This window comes from Seriola lalandi, unplaced genomic scaffold (assembly GCF_002814215.2).
Source record: "Seriola lalandi dorsalis isolate HSWRI2012SDOR001 ecotype SW California unplaced genomic scaffold, Sedor1 jcf7180002054689, whole genome shotgun sequence".
Lineage (NCBI taxonomy): Eukaryota > Metazoa > Chordata > Actinopteri > Carangiformes > Carangidae > Seriola > Seriola lalandi.
The window spans coordinates 2,709,091-2,727,018 of record NW_019525242.1 but is presented as its reverse complement, the minus strand read 5'-3'; the positions used below and the strand labels follow the sequence as shown (position 1 = coordinate 2,727,018).

At 40.4% G+C, this 17,928-nt stretch overlaps 1 protein-coding gene across 5 annotated transcripts in view; it reads left to right on the top strand.

The window, feature by feature from the left end:
* Window positions 1-17,928, top strand: part of adarb1b (adenosine deaminase RNA specific B1b) — a 111,446-nt gene that overhangs the window by 70,400 nt on the left and 23,118 nt on the right. For 4 of the 5 annotated variants that reach the window (XM_023423144.2, XM_087178459.1, XM_023423145.2 and 1 more), the window contains one exon: window positions 623-658. Coding sequence is in view for 1 of the 5 variants with exons in the window: in XM_023423143.2 (XP_023278911.1) it covers window positions 1,812-1,911 (100 nt within the window). In the remaining 4 variants the exon portion in view is untranslated. Of the gene's footprint in view, window positions 1-622; window positions 659-1,635; window positions 1,912-17,928 lie in introns of those variants that run through there. The other variant, XM_023423143.2, reaches the window with a different exon arrangement.

The following is a 17,928-nucleotide window of genomic DNA, read 5'->3' as shown; positions in this document are numbered from 1 at the left end:
CCGCAGACTGCAGAGCCATTAATCTAACCTTAATGTAAATATTTATCAGCTCTAAAACTCTAGTCGGCTGGTGAAACTGGGAACGCTGTAGGACTAACAGGTCACCTTAGTAAAAGTAGTAAAAGTAACCAAGTTGTCTGCTCTGTAAGGAACACATTTAAGTAAGATGTTTATTCTTCTTCTGTTCTTTGGAAGTCAGGTTGAGATCATTGTTGTCTGTAACAAGTGGCCACATACATAAAACACCACAACACATTTCTCAGGAAAGGGCTTTGTGTCTGCCAATCGCCGTTCTTTCAGGGAAGACTTTAAACAGCACGCAGGATATATTGCAAGGTTCTATTACTTCAAACAATAACTGTGGCCGGTTCAGAAACACCAGCTTTTGATTCAGTCTGTGGCTGACCAGCCGATGTGGAAACATGGCTGAATAATCACTATTGATGGAGCATACACCCGGTTTCAGTACCTTTCTTTGCCCTCTGTGACTACCACTAATAGTTTGGATGCACACCCACTGCATCCTTTGAAACATTTTCTCTAACTGTCAGTCTCTGACAGTAACTGCAGTCTGCCAAGAGCTTTTTACTCACTTGGAACATTTTGTCTTTCTCTCCATCAGGTTTTTCCGATCACAGACATCACACCGGAGCCAAAGGTGAGTGTTTTTTCTCCACTTTTTCCACTTCTGTTGTTTGAGTTATTTCTTCTGCCTTTCTTCGCCGACATCGATATGTCTTGATGATGGATTCATATAAACTTGTTGTATAGTATTAATCAGCACAACTAACACAGGTTGTGATGGGTCATAAATCATAAATCGGTCGCAGCCAGCATCATTTTATGCATTAGTGGCTTAAAATTTGCTGCCTGAAAGATGTTGGTTTGGTACCACCTCTGATGTAATTACAAAAGGTAACCACTAGAGGGAGGCAGAGTATTTCTTTCTTTGTTGCCTCTCATCCTTTCACTCTTGGTAAACCTCATAGTTAGAGGGGGATTACAATACAGCAGAAGAAGTTAATCCTCAACACAATAATAATAAGTGTAAGGTGAAAATTGATTTCAACATTGCAAGGGTAAAACTTTTATTCATATTAACAGGTTTTAAGATTTGTTTTCTAATGTTACATGTGTACATACTATATATTTGTGTGTGTGTGTGAGAGTGTGTGTGTGTGTGTGTGCATTTTGGAACTGTGTTTAGTGCACACATATATTTTCACTGCAAAACTATCTTCACCACAGCTGTGCAGTTGCAGTTACAGAAATGCGTGATGAACTGAAAAGCAGACGGAGGAAGTCGTGGGGGTGAGAGGGGGTGAAGTTGTTTTCGCTTGTTGGAGATGTCAGTAACTTCGAGGGGGGGGGTCAGAGGCAGGTAAAGAGTCTGATTCTGCTCTCTGTGTCAATTCACAACCGTCTGAAAACATGAGTCTCTCTCCTCTGCTAGTCCCCTCCTTCTTTTTCTCACTCTACTCCATCGCATCCCCTCTCTGACTACCGATAGGGCAGACATGGAGTCAACAGAGGAGAGAGACAGCGAGAGGAGGAGGAGAGGGAGGGAGGGAAAGAGAGTTTGGATATGAGGGAAGGGCTTAAGTAGAAACAAAGAAACGCTGCAGGTGTGTGGAGTTTGGCATTCAAACTGGACAAGTGAGAGAGAGGCAGAGAGGTGAGGGGACAGGTAGACCATGTGCAAGTGTTCTCAGTGAGATCTCAGCAGCTGAAGTTTGATTTTGGTCTAGTAGTTTAGAGCTGTCAGAGAGCTGTTTAGTTCCTTTTACAACAACACAAGTGCTGACCGAGGCATGGCCCTTCTTACCAACGGCGCGCAGAATCTGGGCTCCTATTACTGCCTGATCCGACGCAGGTTCAAGAGGAGGCGCAAGAAACGCTCCGAACGCAAAGGTAACCCCTGACAGCAGCACTTCATACACGGAGTGATGCTGAGCTGGCTTCTTGTAGACTTTGTAGTATTTAGTAACAGGTAAGGGAGGAGAGCTGTGCACTTAGTGCTTAAAAACCATTTGTTTAACTTGTCAAGTTTCAAGTTGTTAATAGCATCGAGAGTCTGCTGTGAAATCTGTTTTTTCTCTGTGTTGTTTTTTTTTTGTTATTGTTTTTTGTGTGTGTGTGTGAGTGATTTCAGTATGTAGAGAAATGTCAGTGATTTTAAAGTCGTCTATATTTGACAAGAAATGAACTTCCTGTTCTTGCACCTCGCAAATTAGTCTTTTCCATTTCCCTTGTTATGTAAATTTCTTTATATATTTTATTTTATATCTTGTCATAGAAATATGCAATAAAAAGATATTAAAGTATATGTCATTAAATGATATGAGTATTCACTCATATAATTTAAGAAATGTAGCTATAGAATAAAAATAAGCATTATATGACCATAAATGAAAGTATAGACCTGTTTTTAGTTTACAAACATTTCTGACATAAACAAACCATCACAAATCATTTTTACGTCATGTTGTACAGCTTGCTAGCTGTTTTTGAGAGTAGAGATAAACAGGAAACATAGGGATGAAATGTAATAAAGGTCCCCACCAGAATCAAACATTTCAGTTACTGAGTGCGTATGTATCTCAACCAGCAGGATACTGGGACGCACCATCAGAGAACATTAATGACTTGAGAGTCATGGTCAGTATGAGTGTAAGGAGAGCATGGGGTTTTTGTCCTCTTGTTTATATTTTAGCCATGTATCTCAATTGTGCGGTGAGTGCTCAGTGGAAACCAAAGTGCTGAAAAAAAAGTGCAAAACTGAAGTCCGAGATATACCCAGTCTGCTGTGATTGAACACACATGCATGTCTGTGCATCCTGCTTCGCCCTGGTCTAAGATATAACCGTTTTTTAATTAATCACAATTATTTATCTATAGAGTGGAGACCCTTATAACTAGGTTTTCAAATAAGACCCTCTCTCTCGTCCTTTACTCCCTCTCTCTGAGTGAGACAGGTCTCTGTCTCTCTGTAATTGAAGTCGAGTGACGGGAGCCCCACAGAGGCTCTAAGCTTTTCTCTTCTGAGTTTGCTGCTCCGCTCTGGGGATTAGCCTAACAGCAAAGGTAGTAATTACTTAGGTGGCCACAGCTCACTGGCAGTATTAGCCATGTCTCAGCCACTTGCTTTGACACCCAACACCCACCAAACTCCCCCCAGCCGCCTCGTTGAGCCGAGTCCATTCATCCAAGTAAATCCAACCACTGCTGATGCAGCATTTCTAGCCCCTGATTCGCACACTGCAGCCGTGCTCAGTCAGAGACCGACTACGTCCATCAGCATTACACAGGTCTGTTTCCCGCCTTTTTCACTCTCCCTTATCACCATGGGAATGAAAGTGGCACTTTTTCACCATACTGAGAGAAGCGATGACTAAGCAGGACCAGTGTTGCTCTGCTTGCACTCTCACTCAGCTTTAATGCCTTGCACTGGAAGCCTCCTGATAAGTTGCTTAGTACTTTAGCTGCTCACAGTGCCCAGTGGGTTAGCGGCTAATGCTAGCTGAGATGATGAGGTCACATACTTTCTTAATACAATCATCAGTAGAATAATGTGACACTGACTCAAGGAAATCTCTTCGCTCCTCTTCCTTGAGGGCAGAGTCAGTGCCGCACCACTGGACTGGACAGTCCATTAAGTGTAGATTAGTGTCTTCCACAAGGACACTCAACATGTCGATATAGGGTTGACCAGGGTCACCTGTTTGAGGAGCCTTCTCTCTGTAAATACTAATCCACAGCGAGCCCTGAACAGAATTTATATTTATCTAAACTTTTGACCTGGTTTTATTGCTTCAACACAACTTATAAGAAAATGTCATGTCAAAGAGCTTATTTGGAGAATGAGTGCAGTGTGTGCAGTATGGATCATATTGCGAGCTCTACATTAAATCCAAACACAGCCTCTCCAGTGATGTCACCAGCATGCATGGCTACTTAGCTGACTTTAGACAGCTGATCTACAAGATGTCTGTGTCTAAAAATCTTTCCCCCTTAAGACTTTTTCACAACTGATATACATTTTAACTAGTGCTCATAATTAACTACCTAACTGTTAACCGACAGTATGAATTCCAGCTGATCAATAGTCAGTAATCAGTTAAAATATCCGATAATAATAAAATCTCTGCTGTGAGTCTCACAGTTAACACACTGCACATCTGAGTAACCACACAGCATAAAAACCAGTAGATAAGCTGTCCGCCGTGCTGAGGAATTAAAATACTTTTACTCTTTTTTCTTTCTTTTTTTTTTTACCTTTATTCAACTTCAACAAGTATTTGAAATGTAGCAAAATGTACTTCAAAATTTAAAAGTACTTATGATGCTGGCTGATGGTTTGAATGGCTGATTGGTGTGTAAGCAGCTTTGACATGTAGTTGGTGGAGGAGGTGAAGCTACTATAAACCAAGTTATATGCTGTTAAGTGTTGAGCCATATTCTATAAACTGATCTGAATCAGCAAAATAACTAGTACAGCTGGCAAACAAGTGTAATATTTGGAACAGAAGTATCAAGTAGCATAATATTCTACCTTATTACATACAAGCACCTTAGAATTAAACTTAATTAGAAGGTATGGAGTAACATTCTTCCACTGGTACCGTCTCCAAACCAGACTTGAAATTGAGGCCTTTTTTCAAAGAGGTCGTTCTCACAAGTCGCAGATGTAAATAGTCAAACTCAGGATGGTTGAATTCTTCTCCTTCAGTTTCAGGGTCCTGGTTTTGTTCATGATGACTCACTGTCACACTCACATGATAATTCACTGATGTCATGACTTGTCTGGGAGTCTTGAACAAAACCACTGAATAGAGCCATTGTTGCTCTTTACATCTCATGTTAACATCTGGCTTGAATAATACTAATGAATGCTACTTCTTCTTCCGTTGCTTTATTTACTTGTATTATTGTTACTTCAGCATAACCTGCAACTCTGCGATGCAAACTATCAGTTGTATATTTTAATGTAGGAGTGGTGGCGTAACCAGTGACCATGTAAATCATCATAACTTACCTTTGCTTAGTAAGTGAATTACCATACGGTGCACAGTGACTTTCAAAATGCTTAACTTAAGCATATCTTCCAAGTGATAAGTTCTACAATGCATCTCTCATAAATGTGCCAAGCCATGACACTCGCAGACGACGCTTTCCAATGGGGCGTATATGAAATATGGAAAATGGGGAACAGAGGCTCTTTCTGCCATGCCAGCAAAATCTCTAAAATGAGCTTTTGCAACTTGAATAGGGGGGAGAGAGGGGTGGGGGTGGTCTGCACTGCCTACAATCCATCGCAGTGGAAGAGACTTTGACTACAACAAGGCTCTGTTTTCACATTTTCTCTACTCTCTGATAACTTGCCATCCTTCCTCCCTTCTTTCTCACATAGTCTTTCTTTCCTCCCTCTCTTCCTTTCTTCCTAACCCTCCTGCTCTCCTCCCACTTTTCTCTCCTTCATTTACTCTTTCGACTATACACTTATCAATATATTCATACACTGGTTGTCTTAAAATGATTTAGAAATGATCATTAGCGTGATAATATCCATAACATAATACTAAATACAATTTCTTAATGGTTTTGCCGTTTTTCTTCCCTTTAGAATAATCTCAGCTCCTGCGTGTAGGCACAAAAAAAAAAACAAAAAAAAAAACAGATTTACAGCCTGTGAAAAAGCCTCAGACAAACCGATTACCATTTGACTGCAGTAACAATGGAAATCAAATAGAAAACACAGTCACCATAATTTACCTCACAACAAAAAAAACGTTAATTATGAGCTGTGCCTCATTTAGTGGCACAATATTTTCAGGCACCACAAACACAGCAGCACTCTGTCATGATAAGAAATGAGTTGTGTCTGCCTGTCTCAATGTAATTAGCCTTGATTAGCATGCTGCTAATGACTGTAACAGACTGACGTGGGGGGGGGGCATTGTAGCGAGACTGCACAAACTGAGGTGTGTTTAGCTGGCGGAGAGACACTCCACAGCCCTAGAGATGTATGCAGGGATTTGTGTCGGCTCCCTTCATCACCGCAGAGATGAACTTCATTAGCGCAGATTCGGTGTCAGTGTAGATTCAAATGGATATGGAAATGTTTTGCTCTTGCAGCTGGTTATTCCGCTGCTTTCATGTCATATGTGCAGAAGAATTTCTTTTGAGGTAATGGAACAGGACATGGTGATGAAAATTTGATTTTCCCAAACAAATGTGTTACGTGGAAACCCTCACCAGACATACAGAGGGAAGATTAATTTTAACTTGAGGTTGTTGTTTTTTTTAGCACAGAAAGAGCTCAATCACAGCTCATATTGCTGCTTTGTCATGCAGTGCAGCACTCAAACTGTACATCTGTCCTCCCCCTACCTCTTTCCTCCAACCCCTGACATTAGTCCTCTCAGGGTGTATGAAGACTTTCTCCCTCCCTATGTCATCTGTCATGACCTTCTTCCTCTTTGCGGAGGTTTCATCCTGTCCTCTCCCCTGCTGCCCATCATCACGGCCTCTCTGTCTGACAATAGCAAAGGCACAAGGTGTGAAATTCAACTCCCAGGTGACAGTGTCAGAGGAGCTGGCACACACAAATCTACATGAATGCGTTCATGTCCCTGCACCAGCATTTATTTTCAGATTCCCCCACCTCCCTTCAGTACATACACACATGTCCTTCTCCTTGGGGAGCAGGATCCTTGTGTCTAACCTGGCCTTGAATGTGACAAACGGTGTTAGCTGTGAGCATCTAGTCAAGGAGAACAGGAGGACAGAGGAGAGGACTCTGTGATTGACAAATTTCAAAAGTTAATAGCTGCAGAGAAAAAAAAGACGACATACATGCACACACCTGAGGGAAGCAGCTAGCTGCTTTAACGCGATGATTGTATGAGATGGCGGTGAATCAAACGGCACTGTTTAACCCTTTGGAAAACTGTCGTCAAACTAGGAAGAAACACAGTTTTCAGGGCACTGTCAAGTTGAAGTAAATCATGAAGCTTTAACATCATGTGAAATGTAATGTGTTAGTCTGGTTTGTCCTGATTGTGTAAGTCTTACTGTGCTCTGTTACTTCTGTTGACATCGGTGCGTCGGTCAACGCAGCCACAGGTGTACAGTATGTGTACCTGGATATTTGTGTGCACATCCGGAGTTTCCTACCTGTGTGCCCTGTTAGGTGCTTGAACATTGAGCACAGCAGCGGTGGTCCTCTCGTACACATACACACACACACACCCACACTTTCACACACGTCCAAACACACTCAAACATACACTCTTTTCCCCCACAGGCGCTCGGTGCCTATGCTGTGTCATAAATCAGAGCTGTCAAATAGATTTTACAGCTCCTAGTGAAAAGAGGAGAGGCAGCCACCCAACAACCTTGAAAAGATGGAAGAAAGCAAAAGTAGAGGAGTTTTATTATTATTAAACCTGATACCTGGACCTAAGGATTCCATGAAGAATGATGGGACAGTTTTCACTGCACAGTGCAGGAGTCTACATGACAGACTAACTGAGAGTTTGGCGATGGGGTCAGTATGATGTGTAGTGACCACTCCATCCGTATAATCCCTCTTATACGAATCCAAAACTGTGTCATATTGATTTACGTATTAATTAACACCTTAGATTCAACAGCCATCCTAAAAATCTTTTCCCCAGATGAAGTATAGTGTAGTTGCTGTCAAGATGTGATACAGGATTGAGCGCAGTGTGCAGTGAATCATTTCTTTCCATGCATGTACTGAGGGGTTCAGCACAGGCTGGTGTAGATGCCAGTCTGTCTTTATGTCACTTGGCATCAGCAAGGCTGTGACTGCACTTTTGGCAGGTGCCAATTTATTGGCAACCAGATGCAGCTCTAGCTTCCAGTTGCCCTGAAGTGCCACGCATCCTCACTGAGTGACATGCCAACTTGGATCCAGTCAGTGACTCAGGCTCAGTTTACAGGTTAATTTGATTCTCCACTCCTGTGCCAATTTGTGCATTTTATAATGGAGTTTTCATTATATGATACAGTGGCAGGTCTGCGTGTAAAGATTAACTTTTACATATCGGAAAACTGATACAAGAGATTCGGCTACATCGATCAGACCCACAGAAAAATTGATTTGGTTGTCAGAACCTGATCTCTCTGAGTTCTCTCACTCCCTCCCTCCCTCCCTCTCTCTCTCTGCACTCCTGCGTCTGTAGCCTGTGTGTGTTTGCGTATATGCTGCCCATCTCCTGCTGGCTCACTGCATTCCACAATCCCATACCTGCTTCCAGCCGTCCACAACCCTCCCACACTGAAAGAAATGTTGGACCACCATTTGCATGAATTCTTTGGATTGCATTATCAGTCTGGAAGGTGAGCAGCAGTATCATAAAACATGCTTGATGCGACAGCACACCATGCTACTCATATACAAAGGTGTCAGCTGACAATTAAGCCACCCAGAGGACTAATCAACATAAGATGAGGAAAGTTAATGTTAGCAGCTAATGCTACTCCCAGCTAGCTCCTGGCTTCCTTCAGATGAAGGCAAAACTGTCACTGAAGGCACGAGCTGTTGTGCTTGCATGGACGGCTACATACTGTGCTATTGTATATACTGAATTCAGAAGGATGACATGGACACAGGAGCTGAAAACAATAACTAGACGAAAGAAGAAAAAACTACTCCAGTATTTCCCTGCTCGCTGTGGCTGCGACAGACGACTTCATTCTCTGGGGTATTTCTGATTGAATGTTTGAAATAGAAATGGAGGAAATAATTGATTTATTTCAGTTGCACTTTACTTATTTAAAAAAAAAAAAAGATTAAATCCTTATTGAAACTGAATCAAATCGTATTAAATTGACCTTGTATAGGAGCATATTGCTCCATTGCATCAAATTTATCTGTGTCATTTTTATATCAGACTGAGGGGGATACTGGTGTTTGAGCCGATTTTGAAGGTATTTATTCTGTTACCAAGCCACCCTGCAATAGAACGCCTTGTGCAAAGAGCTGGCTGGGGACTTGTCTGCTTGATCTGGTCTAAAACATTTTATAGCCGAGGACCATCTCCTTCGGTGCTGTTTTTATTGTGGTGCCAGTGCAAGTTTTTACCGTAAAGGCATCATATTTGCATAGGCATCTTTGTCTTCTGTTTGCTATCTAAATATCAAGGGGGTATATTTGCCCGAGGTAGAACCTAAGGGGGATGGAACATACTTCTAAAACTCGGAACATGAATCCCATTTTTATTAAGTGTTCATTGTCTCAGATGCCTCTCTAATCCGAGCTCATCTAGCGAAGTTCCCTGATTGGAGGAAGCTCATTGGATGTCAGTGTCTGAATGGCTGCCTCTTAATATGCAGAGTGGAGAAAAGCATGTACGTCCAGCAGCAGGGCTCAGAAGGCAAATCGCTTCTGGCAGCCTAATTCACTGGTCATTAGAAGGGCCAAATTAAATAATGGACTCTGAGGTAAGCGTGTGTGTGCGTGTGTGAGAGTGAAAGTGAGAGTGTGTGTGTGTGTGAGAGAGAGAGAGTATGTCTGATGAGACAGGGAGTGCCATGTTGGGTGGCCGTACTCTGTGGCCCCCTTACCTTGGCCCATCAGTTTCAATCAGGCAGTACGACAGGCACTCCCCTTTCTGCCACGACCTCTTCTCCATTAGGACACGGGAGCCCACACGTGTACTCCATTACGCTGCATTACCTGGTCAGTGCCTGGAGACATCACCTGAGGAAGCAACAGAAAGAGAGAGAGAGAGAGAGATGGGGAAAGTTCTGGCTTTATAAAAGAAAAAAGAAATGAGATCCCATTTCTATTAAGATTCTTCTTCTTTCTCACTTTCTTGAGGTAATCACTGGGCTGCCAACCCTTTATTGGGGAAAGTAATGGGATTGTGGGGTGGCAACAGTAGCACTCACTTATCTAACCACATACATGGACAGCTAACAAAGATCCTCACATTCCTCCTTGTAGCCCTCTCTGTCTTTATTTTCTTTCCCTCTTACATCGGATTTACTTTTAAGTCTAGTTGCTGCTTGTGTGATATTTACCCATCTATTCATTGATCGTCTTTTAAAGGAAAATCCTTACACCCCCTGGAGCTTTTTCCTTCCTGCCTTAACTGTACATGACTGTAGATCATATAGATCATTAACAGCTGATATCAACTGGAGCATCTTGTCACATGCAGCATTATCAAATGCGTGTTTTTTAAGAAGTGGTGGAAAGAGTCGAAATGTAATAGTTTTAGCACTTCAGATCTTTTGAGCTAATCTCTTCTAGCCAACACAAACAGCTTCCAGGTTGGATAAAAGTACCTGAGGAATAATTCAAACTAGTGAGTTGAGTCAGCAGAGCAAAAACAATATGAAGGAGTAAATAGAGAGTACAAAGTGATGTTTGGTTCCTGTACTCATCTTGTTGAAGCCCACAGAATGGCACAAAACAAAAAGTAAAGCTAAGAACCTGTTTGGTACTTTGGTACTTGCCTGTCATAGCAAGAAATCGTCACAGTTCTGTATTGTATTGCTATTAACAGACACAGGAAAAAAGGATTTGTTATTGATTATCTCATTTCTTAAACTCCCTAAGACACTCTTTCTAATAGTAACAAGATGAAACATTTAATTATAAATAAGCCTACAAATTTCTGCTGGCAGTAACTTTACATTGTCCTAATACACATTCTGGTAGGTGGGCTTGATATGGTTTGAAATGTGATATTTTTTTTTAGAATGAGGTAAAAATCAGACAGGAATGGAATGGATTGGAGTGGTGGCGCTGCCCGGTGGGCCTATCAGTCTGTGTTAGGGCTGCTGAGAGGCCTGTCTCATAGGCGGGCTCTCCTGCACCGGCCATTTCCCTTGGCCATTTGTCTCTGTCCACTTTCTTTCCCTTTTCTTGCCCCCTCTTCTTTCCCTTTCATCTCCTCCTCCCCTTCATCTTCGATTCCTCATTTTGGACTCTCAGTCTTGTTCGATCTGTTTCTTCTCTCTTTGCTCTGGCTTTATGTTTTTTGCCACCACCACAATTCTCCCGTTGTTCCTCTTTTTCAACTTTTCTTCCTGGAAAAATAAGTTGTTTTTCCTCTGGCAATGGAAAGCAGTAACATTAGTTTTTTATAAAAGCCACTCAACTGTGATGGTTCAGTTGAGAATTTCTGTCATTTGTTATTTCTGAATGTGGGCCATTCCGACACTTGTCACTCATCATGTCACTCTCCAGAAAGCTATAGAGTCAGTGTTTTGCTTTAAATGCTTTTGCTTTTGATTAACCTGGTGACTCAGTTGGTTTAATGTCAAACAGTCTTCACATTAGACCAGAACAAATATGCCTGTTTCTCGTTATTAGAAGCTTGAATCTTTACCAATTAAATACTAAATAGTAATGATAAGCCCTGATACCTTATGCAACTGGTAGAGACACAATCCACATTTTTATTGCTAGTTTTGGCTGTTTGATTATATAAGCCTGAAAAGCAGACTGAATGACTATTATGTTTCCCTTCATTAATTCAGCCTGACATCTTGTTCATGTTTGCCGATTTCTCTGTTTTGTTTTGTCCTAACCAATCAGTAGCAAGTGATGGATCCATCCAGCTGGCGGGTGGCAGTGGTACTTCCAGGGAGCAGTTAGCTTTAAACTGAAGAAATATGGTGATTATTTCTGTGAGTCATTACTTTTGTAAGTTTACATACACCAACCTATGATGTAGCATCAATATCATCCACACTTTTTGACAATTTTCTGTCACTGTTCTTCATGGATGTAGCTATTGAACTAGCTATATATGATGTATGCCTCCAGTTTAGCATTGCACTCCTATAACATTGTGAGTTTCACAGGTGTTTTTTTGATAAAACTTGGCCTGCATTACCTGCAATGCAACTTTGACTGGTCAGTCAGAGATTTGGGTCTGTTATGCTAGTAGCAGCTACTATAGCTTCAAGCCGCTAGCGTCAAACAGCGATGAGCAGTGGGCTACAGAAACCTGCTGAGCTCCATTCTCTCTAACACCCTCAGAACTTTTGTTTTAATTTACATATTCTTCAGACTGAACTGACTTCAACTGACATCACTTGAGACAGTTTATCAGAATTCATGCATCTAACTACAAAGCTCTGATAGGTCAGTTGATTTTCTGACTGGAGGAAACCATCAACAATGGGTACAACACCAGACCTCTTTGAATCGCTGAACCAACCACGCTATCATGTAGTACCAGGCAATCAAATGCTCCGTACAAGACAGCGGCTTGATAAGACCAAAACATCATTAAATAATCAGAAAAGTGAACACCAGTTTAATTAATTTAAATTTATGGGTATTATTCTTTGTGTGGGTTTTGTTTTATTACCTTTGATATCCAACACATGGGGCCTGATGTATAAACAATACTCTGAGGTACATATTCTCTCAAGTCAGTACAGAAATACATCAAACGATGAGCTGAGCTCAGTCAGTGCCCTCACACGACCAACAGACCCAGAGTAAACCCTCCTCTGATAAATAAGTCAGTTTGTTGGATGCTTTGTGTTACCTGAAATGTGACCTCAGTATCAGAAGATGAAAATGTCAGGGTTCAGATATGAAAAAAAATACGTTGCAAAGTAATTCATAGAACTTTTTTTCATAGTGATTTGAATGTCAAACAGTAACAGATTTTAGAGCAGTAAGACGCCTGATGTAATGTCAGATGTTAATGTTGTTAATAATGATTTACCCAACCAGCTTGTGATAGCGTTATGCCAGAGCTCAACACAGTTATCTAATCTTTCTGGCATTCATTTTACCATGTGTCAAACTCCACACCATTTCCAACCGCACAGCTTAAAACAGACCATATAAAGCCAGTACACGCAGATGTTTACCTCTGGTTTCCTCGGAGGTGGACATTGTTGGTACCTACCTCATCTTTATCCTGTGGCGGTCCTCCGCAAACACATGTATAGTTTAAACATAAACTTAGAGGTGTGAGAGAGGAATGTTTTTACTCACAGTGTATTTCACATTCTTGATAGAGTGGAATGAATCCGGGGGAGTATGAATAGAAAGCTTGGTCTTCAAAACGTTGTATTGTATGAGGCAGTGAAGTCAGGAGGTGTGTTTGTGCATGCCTCTAAGTTTGAATATGTGTATGCATGGATGGGGCTGATGGGTGGAAATACCCTTGAAAGTTTGTAAGAACAATAACTGGTAAAACAAATACATGAATAAATAAATACATAATGAGGAAGCAAAAACTACCCTTGATAAATGGCTGCACTACTTTTTTTAGATGTTAATCAGTTGAGTTTTCCTTTGTTAAATCATCAAATATAACGGGTTGAGGACAGTTACTTTGATTGGCTGACAGTCGCCACAGATCCCTCTTTGAAGAATAAATTTTTAATTTTTTGCAGTTTGTGTAAAGCTACCTGTGTATTTTTTGTGTTTATGTGTTTGTTTGTTTTTTTATTTTGAGTGTCTGAGTTTATGTGCATCCAAAAGTGTTTATGTGTGTGGTGTCGGCCGTCTGCCATGTGCCGTGCCCAGAGGCTGAGCAGTGACTCGATCTGGCCTTGATGGACACAGGAAGCGAGGGCAGCCGTTTAGCTACAGCCTCCTCTCTGGCCCACCAACCCTGGTATGAGCACCCCCCTCCCCTTCTCTCCCCCTGGCTCTGCTGGTGCTGGGGGGAATCATAGCCACTCACTCTGATGATTTATGACCACACCTGAAGCCAGCCTAAGATGTTTGGGTGCACACTGTGTGTGTGTGTGTGTGTGTGTGTGTGTGTGTGTGTGTGTGTGTGTGCATTTGTGTGAGATTGTTGGAGGGAGAAAAAAAGAAAAGGACAAGAAGGAAAGAGTCTGTACTGTAAATGTTAGAGAGAGAAAAATAAAGATGTGGTGGTGAAAAAGTTTCAGAAAAACAGATCTAAAATGAATGATTAAATTTAAGGCAGTGAGTTTTTGGGCTTTTAATTTACAGCTTTTTCCCACATGTATGGGGGATAGTGTGTTGTATGTTGCAAACAAAAGTGTTAGTGTGTGTTCTTCTAATGCAGAAAAACAGTTATCTCTAGCCTTTATGACTTGGTCTCTCACTCTCTCTCCTCTCACTCTACCATGAACCTTGACTTTGCCAGCCTTCTGAAATGCAATCTCCCATAAAACCCATCAAATAAAAAATTCATATTGATACTCTCTGCCTCTGCTTTCTCCACCTTTCCCTTCTCTCACCATCAGTGGTCCATGATGATAAACAACCAGCTGTCAGATATTAAAGGCTGGAACACAATAAAAGACAGATTCTCTCCTCTTTCCTCACTGCACCACATCTGCAGCTCGTTTTCCCCCAGTTTTGACAAATTTGGGCGAAATTTAAGTCCAATAACTTTGCATATGCATTCAGCCAAGCTTCTTATTAAACTTCATGTTAAACATCCATTCTGTAATTCTCAATTCAAGTTGAAAGATTTAGGTTTTTTAACCAGTTAGTCAAATGACAGAAGATAATTCCGCAGCTGTTTTCATCATAGATGAAAAAAGTAATTTTTTCAAGCTGCTGGATGTCTCAAAATGATTTAAAACATAACATGGATAAAACGGTGATCTCTTTATAGACCCTGAGAGCACTTAAAAGACCCTGCAGCAAACCCTGGGACCTTTGACCACGAATATCAAACCACACAGTGATAATCGAGGCATTAATTTTGATTCTCGTCTAAATCTTTCTATGCATGTTAAAAGGCTTGTCCAATTACACTTCTCACAGTGCAGGAATATCTCCAAGATCAGACATATTCTATCTTTTGAATGTGCTGAAAAACTAATTTATGACATTTGTGTCCTCACACCTTGACTATTGTAATTCTTTGCCTGAGTCAAGGACCTGTAGCTCTTCTACAGATGGTTCGAAATGCAGACAAAATGCAGAGAGCACATTACTCCAGTGTTGGCCTCTCTAGGAATAGATATGAAAATTACCTATCAGGCTCCACATGGTGAAACCCCTGAGCACACATCTGAACTGCTGTTGAGTCTCAGGTCGGCCAATTAGTGCTGTAAAGATGTCCGACTTAAAATGAAGGCAGACTGTTTTGCTTCCCCTAAACGTTGGAATATTTTACCTTTCTATTAGATCGTGCAGCTCAATTGTCACTTTTAAGAAACTTTCAACTTATATTCCCTCGCTTTTCTTAACTGCTGTTTTTGCATTTTTTACTGTTTGTTTTTTGGGGACGTGTTTTTATCATATTAAGCTTTTTGTTGATGAAGCACTTTGTAACATTTGTTTTGAAAGGTGCTATATAAATAAATCTTTACTTATGCTAGTCTTGTATTTTCATTGTAGGACATTTCTGCTAATATAAATCACACAGAGCAAAACTGACTTCATGGACCTCTGAATCAGCTGTGCTGTAGGGGCTCTTGTGACAGTGGGTGTGTGGGGGGCAGTGCCCATTTTCCCCCTCTTTATCTCCCAGCAGAGCCTCTGTGTTGGTCCATTACCCACCAAGTCTGGCATTGTACTGCAAACCAAGACACCACCCCCGAGAGCCTGTCAGACCACGGCGGCCCGTTAAACAGTCTGTTGGCCATGCAAATCGTCTGCTCCAAATGACTGAGTGTCATTTGATGCTGCTGATGACTGAAACTAGGCAACTTCTAATTAAAGAGTTAACTTTTAATATAATTGATAGGATAAAATAATGATAGAATAAAAGCTGGAAAGAGCCACTGTATGCAAATACATTAACTTTTTCACATTTTCTAATAGTTGTAACATAAAAGTGTACATTTCAGAAGTTGTGGTAGGTTTAATAGGTATAGGAAGTTTAGGTAATAGGCTTTCATATACAGTACATTTAAGCTGTAATTAATAAGTCATAAATAATTATTCTACAAGCAAATTCATACAAGCTCCCATTATACATTAGTGTGAAGTGGAATGGTAACGCACTATGTATCATTCATAAACAGTATTATGTATAAGCATTTATTAAAGATTTAATAAGTCTTTAATAAATGTAGTTGTCTGCGGCCATAAAGACATTGTTAAGAGTTTATTAATGTACAGTGTTTGTTAACAACTATAACTTCTCCTATGACAATGTATTTTACATTATTTCATCTGTTTTGTTTTTACTATAATGTCAGTCATTATCCATGGATACACCAGCCTCCACTTATGAGTGTCCGTAGAAGGAGTTACAGTTGTAGACACATATTTAAATAAACAATAATGTCTGTGTAAAACTACATCAGTAGTGTGTTAGAAACCATTTATCAAACTTGTATATGGGCATAAAGTCAAGTGTTATCATACGAATAAATGTAAAAGTATTCATTGAGGCAAATAAACAGTTATCTTTATGATAAAATTACCACTGTGAAACAACAGTCAACATTGTCAACCAGTAACTTAAAAAACATGAGACGCCAGTATAAAACAAGTTCCACTAAACCACATCGTCACATGTTCAGATACATTTGGGGTCGTTTGTTGCACCCCTCTCCACATATTTCATGTTTGCCACTCTCCTATATTACATTAAATAAAGGTAAAATGTAAAAAAGATAAATAAATAATTCCTAAAATAACAGTCAGCAAACGTGAACTAAGCATGGATGTTACGGGTTCTGCTCAAGGAAACTCCAGCTGTGAGACCTTATATAGACAGGTGTGTCCAGTCAACTGAACTGACCGCAGGTGGACTCCAATCAAGGTGTAGAAACGCCTCCAAGAGGATCAAGAGAAATGGGAGCAACCTGAACTAAATTTAAAGTGCCATAGCAAAGTGTCTGAATACATATGTCAATGTGACATTTCACTTTTTCCTTGTTAGTGAATTTACGAATTTGTAAACTTCTTTTCACTTTGTCATTATGGAGTATTGAGTGTAGATTGTTGAGGGGAAAAAATGAATTGTATTGAATTCATGAGGCTGTAACATAACAAAATGTGAAAGAAATGAAGAGGTCTGAACACTTTGTGAATGCACTGCATTTAATAGGTATTACCTGTCATAATAGTAGCTATTCAAAGTGTGGTTAGTAAAGGTCAATGCCACTTCAGATTTTTCCATATAACTAAATTTTTTGAAAAGCCCCTCTTGCTTTGTACCATATCTAACATGTTTTCTTTCATTGAAATCTTCTTTAGTCATTCATTCACAAGGCCTAATTCTACAACCCACTTATTATAAAATTATAAATCTTTCAAAAAAAAAGAACATACCAGTGCTTTTCAGTTTGTTAGACTGCTAAAGGTAAAGCTGCATGGGTAGATTGTAGGAATGTTTGGTCAACCCACAACTAACATAAGAGGATGTGCAAACAATTTTCAAAATAATTTTTTCTTAGGTTTCACAATGAAACAAATTTCAACAAAAAATGCATGCATTTAGGTTTTGTCTTTTGTTATAGCACTGCTGTAACAGATATCTTTATGACTGTGATAAAACCTGCACGAGCAACACATTTATCTTCGCTTTTTCAGAGTAAACAATTTAGACTTGGACACATCGATTACTGTGCATTGAGGCGATACAATATTCAGCCATATCTCACTGAAAAAAGGGGGAGGATGTTCCATTAAAAAACATATTCCAGCACACATGCATCACATAATTGTGAACCATTGAAAAACAAAGGTAAAAAAAAAAAGTAGTAAGAAAATCATTAAGGTCAGGAATTACTTGAGGTACAATCCGATTGTTGGGATTGAGGAATCTTTTCGTTTCGGCTTCCTTCAGCAGCAGGGAGAGCAACATTTATATCATAGAGATAAGCATGTACATGGCTGTATCTGCTCAGTGATGCATGTTTTTCCTCTGTCTAGCTGGTGACAGCAGCTAAGCGGGGACAGTTTTTAGCGCCTGTCTTGGTCCTGTCAACACGGCAGCATGTCAGGCTGCAGAAAGTTTGAAGGGGGAGGCT